General features: G+C 44.8%; 1 protein-coding gene across 1 annotated transcript; it reads left to right on the top strand.

Annotated features, from left to right (window-relative positions):
* Positions 1-3,838: 3,838 nt before the first annotated feature.
* LOC134435857 (nuclear receptor subfamily 0 group B member 2-like) lies at positions 3,839-5,628 on the top strand. Its single transcript, XM_063184898.1, has 2 exons — positions 3,839-4,807; positions 5,181-5,628. Exons 1-2 carry the CDS (start codon positions 4,084-4,086, stop codon positions 5,489-5,491), a joined length of 1,035 nt encoding a protein of 344 aa, XP_063040968.1. The 5' UTR covers positions 3,839-4,083; the 3' UTR covers positions 5,492-5,628.
* Positions 5,629-6,102: the final 474 nt, after the last annotated feature.

Raw genomic sequence — 6,102 nt, 5'->3', positions numbered from 1 at the left:
ATGTCCATTAATTCTGTACAAAAACACACATCTCAGCCATTACTCTATTCAGCTCGCGCACCCCCTTATGACAGGCCGCGCACCCCCAGGGGTGCACGCACCCCAGTTTGGGAAACCCTGCTCTAGTCTGTTCTAAATTGTTCTAATCTTAGAGTTAAAACTGCCTCACCAAAGTTTTATAGTTAATGATCTGGGCTCCAGGGCCAATAGCCCAGAGGGGACCATTCTCATACCTCCCTGTGGCATCCATGTACCTTGCTGAATCAATCAATCAATCAATCAATCAATCAATCAATCAATCAATCAATCAATCAATCAATCAATCAATCAATCAATCAATCAATCAATCAATCAATCAAGCTTACTTTTTGTGGCACATTATCATACACAAATGCCATTCAATGTGCTGAAGAGTAGTGAAAAGAGAAGAAAAAGAAGAAACTATATTGTGTTATAGATAGTTTGTTATTAACTAATTATCATCAAAGGCAGATGAGAATAAAACAGTTTTTCATTTCCTTTTAAAGCAAGATAGTGTTGGGGGCAGTTCTAATTTGGACAGGAACTATTATGTATTGTGGTATATTGTAATTATCCATAACCCACCCCCACCCCTATTGGCCTATTTGCCTAGGAGCATGGCTTTCCATGACCCATTCCTGAATGAATTATTATTATTATTAATTTAACATGTCCTAATGTTTAATCACAGTATTTCAATTATGGCACAATATTATTCAGCACAAGCTAAATAAAACAACTGTATTGTAGCCTCATCTAGTAAAATATACTAAGTCAGATGGCCTGTACTGTATTGCATTATAGTTAACTTACAGTACACCGTGACAGCTTCTTTTTGTTGACTCTGAAAATGTGGCCTATTATTGCTTATGCAGCTCTGATGGCGATGGTGATTAGCACCTAATAGAAGTGTCAATGACCGCGCGTCCAGTACAGGGCTTACTCGGCCTAGATAGGATATCAGATTGAACTTGAACTCACTTAGATGTATAGCTTTCATCTCGTCCATATTCCCATCACAAAATCCATGTTCCTGACATGAAATTTACATTTGGCGGCCATTTAAAAGGGGTCTCTGGAGTTAACTTTGGAGACCCTATGGTTTGAGTTTGATCACACCCCCTTCTTCAGTATTGCTTCCTCCAACTTTGATCTGAAATACGACACAAGTAGCCTACAAACATGTGCAGCGGGAAATTCAATGTTGTGCAATGTAGTGTACTAGATCTGTCTTAATAAAGAATTTTAAGAGTAATTTTTTATTTTGAATAGGCCTAGATTTTGAGTATTCAAGGAGTGGGTGAAAGGATATAGGGATGTGTGACGGAGGTCATCTTGCACCTGTTCACCCCCCTCGGGAATCGAACGTGCGACCTCGTCAACTACAACGGTTCGGCAATGGGAGACACAGTACGATACCGCTGGGCCAAGAGACTAGTCCCTCGGCCCAACGGCACGAGACTGTATGAGGCTATCGGAGGGAGGTTTACCAACGTTCCACGCCAACTCTGTGCTAGTTAGCCTCCGTTACAGATGACCCAAAATATCAGTCAATCAGATAGTGTTCGAAAAACATGATATTCTTGTGCCCGTTTTATGTGCAGAGATCTTTTACACCTGCCACACAGAGGGAGGACGAAATGGATCAATATTAGCTGATCATGTTTCAAATCAAATTGTTGGCTTGCATGAATTCAATATGTAGTACACACAAGTATCATAAACATTACTGTATTGTCATCTAGTACGGAATTTCTTGAATTACATCACGGGAGTAACATTTTGCTGGCTGTGTGTTATATTTTGCTGGCCATCAGCCGTCTGAAGACATGCCAGTGCTTATATCCAGGTCCGCTGACAGCTTTCGCTGGGCCCAGGACAAAGTCATCTGAGAGGGCCCCCTATCCAATACATACAATGTAATGGGGACCCAGTTCTGGGCCCCTTATCTCCCTGGGCCCGGGAGTGGGACAACATACCCCTTTGTCCCCCCCCTGTCGGCGGGCCTGCTTATATCAGAGATACTGATTAGCACCTAATAGAAGTGTCAATGACCGAGCGTTCAGGGTTTACTCGACCTAGATAGTGTATCAGTCTGAACCTGACCTGGGTTCAACACACGTTTAGATGTGGCTGCATGTGCAGAATGGGGTGAAATAGCAACATGAGATGCAGTCTTACACTGTTGTAACACTCGTACAGTATAAACACATGATCTATTAATGCAATGCAACACTATAGCAAATAAGCAGACATAGTTCTGCACTGTGAAAAATGCAGTCTTAATTCAACAGTTGGAGAGTACTCTCGGACCCAATACACTCTGAAGATAAGTGATATCGAGTGTTGCATTAACACTCCTTTTTTTACTGTACAAGTGCATTTTATTAAAAGAGATTTCCACTATCATTGTGATTACCCAGCACAAAACAAAACACACCAAAATTGTGACTTGCTAATATTTGAGCAGGACACCATGACATCAGAAGCTGAGCCGCAGTGTTATGTATAGGGACGGTAAGAAGAACTAGACAATTGTAAAATTGGTGCAAAAGGAGCTCCTATTTTTTCCTCAACGGAGGTTTTACAGCTCCCCCAGGGGGAATTGGTGAGCCCCTATGAGGCGTTGAGAAAGATATAGCTGAGAGGGGCAGTGCTTACAGTAGTTGCCATTGGGGAGGCATTAGTCCATTTTATTTTTTAATACTTTGGGGGTGTTGGCAGGATTATGATGAGGTGAAGGTTGTGTCGGGAGGCTTTTGATGACGTCCAGGGGGCACTAATTCATAAAAGCTTGAGGACCAGTTCTGACACTTGGTGAAGATCCAAAATCCTGCTATCCTGCACTTGAAGGTCCCTACTGTAAATGGCAGGCCTCCCCTGTCAAGAAAAAAAAATACATTTTAAATATGTATCTTAGAAGAATTTAAAGAAGAATTTAAAAGGCCATAATGACCACAAGAAACCCTTTCTCTCCCCTTTGTCCGTCTGGCACAGTGCCAGAACCTTCTAGTGTTATGATTAGATATGATCTTGTGCTTCAGAGCTGTCTAACTTTAATTATGAGGCTGTAATCTAGCGTGCCGAGCTGTCCTCTCTCCGCTGTCTACCTAATGACCCCGACACCACCAGTCAGTCCTTGGTGGCCTGGTACAGACAGGAGCTAAGGACAAGGCAAAACATGATAAAGATGTCATTAACCCCAACACTTCCCACACGAGCAACTTCCCTTCCTTGCAGTTGCACTCCTCCCCTCCCTTTCACTCTCTCTCTCTCTCTCTCTCTCTCTCTCTCTCTCTCTCTCTGTTTCTCTCTCCCACTGTTTCTCTCTCACTGTTTCCTTCTCTCTCTATTTCTCTCTCTCTCTCTCTCTCTCTCTCACACACAGTTACTCTTGCTCTTCTCTCTCCTCTTTGCAACACAGTTGCAGTTTATTGCTTTCTTTCTCCTTTTTTGCTTCTATTCTCTCTCTCTCTCTCTCTCTCTCTCTCTCTCTCTCTCTCTCTCTCTCTCTCTCTCTCTCTCACACACAGTTACTCTTGCTCTTCTCTCTCCTCTTTGCAACACAGTTGCAGTTTATTGCTTTCTTTCTCCTTTTTTGCTTCTATTCTCTCTCTCTCTCTCTCTCTCTCTCTCTCTCTCTCTCTCTCTCTCTCTCTCTCTCTCTCTCTCTCTCTCTCTCTCTCTCTCTCTCTCCCTCCCTCCCTCAGGTAGCCTTATCACAGCCACGTGGAGGTATACGGGGCCTGCGCCGCGCCGCAGTCCAGGGTCACATTGTTTTTGCCCTACACGGCACGGCAGAGCGTTGATAGGGAGGGGTCAAGGATGACTTGTCATCACAGTGTGGACAATGCGGGTGGCTATAAAGCCGAGCCAAGTGCACATCGCAGACAGAAATACAGACACACAGAGACAGAGAGGATGAGACTTAGACAATATACTGGCATCTCAGCAGCTGCATGGTTTACAGTAGCTAGTGTAGTCTGTCATTAGCTTTAATAGCACTGTACGGTTCATTGTTACTTTTTTATATCATTGTTTTCGTGACTATTTTCTACAAGGATGCATCCATTTCAAGTGGACCTGCAGCACGGACGTCAGTGCCCCGTCTCTGGCCATAGGCCTCCTCATCTCTCTCCACCACCTCCCACTATCCTCTTCAACATTCTCAGCCAGAAACAGCATAACAACAACAACGGCAGCAGCAGCCACAACAGGAACTTCTCAACATCATCTGAAGACTCCAGACAAAGCTGGTGCCACCACCGCTCACAAAGGCACCGCTTGCAACAACAACAACAGCTGCAACAGCAACTCAGCAACTGCCACTGTGAGCAGCAGCACCTGCAGACGGCGTGCCGCCTGAAGGACCCCGAGGTGGTGTGCCAGGCCGCCTGTACCGTGCTGGTCAAAACCATCTGCTTCACCACCAGCCTGCCGGCCTTCTGCCAGCTGCCCCAGCGCGACCAGCTGGCCTTGCTTCATAACGCCTGGGTGCCCCTCTTCATTTTGGGGCTCGCTCAGGAGCACACAGAGTTCGAGGTGACCGAGACACGGCCGTCGCCACCATCGTCGGCCAACAGCATCCTGAAACGAATTCTGCTGAGCAATGACGACGGCACAGAGCGAGGACAAGGGGGAACAGGAGGAGGGCTGGAGCGGGAGACGTCGATTCCAACGCTGGCCAAGGTTCACAGGCTTAAAGCCTCCATTCAGAGACTCAGGAGCCTGGATTTGAGTCCGAAAGAGTATGCTTACATCAAGGGGGCTCTGCTCTTCAATCCAGGTGAGTTGCTATGAATAAGGGAGCAGGCAGGGATGGACTTGATACCTGTGGGATGTTTAATGGCAGAGGGCAGCAAGCAGAAAATAATTCTATTCCTGAATAAACAAAGTCTCGAAAGTTACTATGAGTATCTACTAGCAAATGCTACCTATAGCCTACTGTCCCACATATGATTTAAGGCATCATACTATCCCTGGAAGCTTTATTATCATCGAGAGCATTTTATTTTACTGAGTCGCTCTCTAGATGGCTCTCTCTAGGATTCCATTAGAATGACCATGTCTGTATATGAAGTGTACCTGGGAGAAATTGTGTGCATCCACTTCTATTCATAATGGCACTCGGAATGACATCTTTCTCATTTCTACTCCAGATGTTCCTGGACTTCAAGTCCCAGAGTTCATAGAGGGCCTGCAGCAGGAAGCGCACAGGGTTCTTCAGGAGGTGGTGGTGACCCTTCACCCCCAGGACCAGGGCAGGCTGACGCGGATCCTCCTGACCGCCTCCTTCCTGCAGACCATTCCTCAAAGCCTTATCAGCGAACTCTTTTTCAGGCCAGTGGTGGGTCAGGCTGACCTGTTCCAGCTGATGACGGACATACTACTCTCACCTGGTGCAGTTCCCAGAGACTCAGTAGCTGCTGCAAATGAGAGCAAATGGGCAAAGCAGCACTGTCAAAGATGAGCTGGTGCAATAGTTGAGAGGTGATGAGAATTGTGGACAATTGTGTGAATGCGTTCCTGTGTGTGAATGAGATATTGTTACTTAAGTTTTTTTTTACAACAGATATTTTTCATAAAAACAAATAAAGCCAAACAAATAAAAATGCATACATCAATGTTTTCTTTTTACATGTCTGCTCTTAGACCTTACACATACAAATACAGATATATTTTGAATACTGGATGGAAAAACTACTTCTACTTTATGTCTCCCCCCTGTGGTCATAAGTGGTACTGGTATGGTCACCAAGAAATAGGAGAGAAATCTGCCACCTCAGGAAGAAACATATTTATGAAGGATTATAAATGAATAATAATTTGTGGCAGAACTGAAAGAAATACCAAAGAATATGCTCCTCATCATATCATGATGACATTAAGGATGCATCCATACACTATGCCAGTGTTTTTCAAAGTGGGGCCGGGAATCCCTGGGGGGCCGCAAAGGGGTGTTAGGGAGGCCAGGGGAGGGTGGCAGGAAAGGTACACTGAATAACTAACATGAAACAAAATAAAGCAATAATAAGCTGAACAATATTGTCAATAGTTAAAGAGACACTGTGTGAGATTTTT

The sequence above is a fragment of the Engraulis encrasicolus genome, chromosome 20 (genome assembly GCF_034702125.1).
Source record: "Engraulis encrasicolus isolate BLACKSEA-1 chromosome 20, IST_EnEncr_1.0, whole genome shotgun sequence".
Classification (NCBI taxonomy): domain Eukaryota; kingdom Metazoa; phylum Chordata; class Actinopteri; order Clupeiformes; family Engraulidae; genus Engraulis; species Engraulis encrasicolus.
Note: the sequence above shows the minus strand (reverse complement) of the source record. Positions and strands in the feature narration are given on the sequence as shown.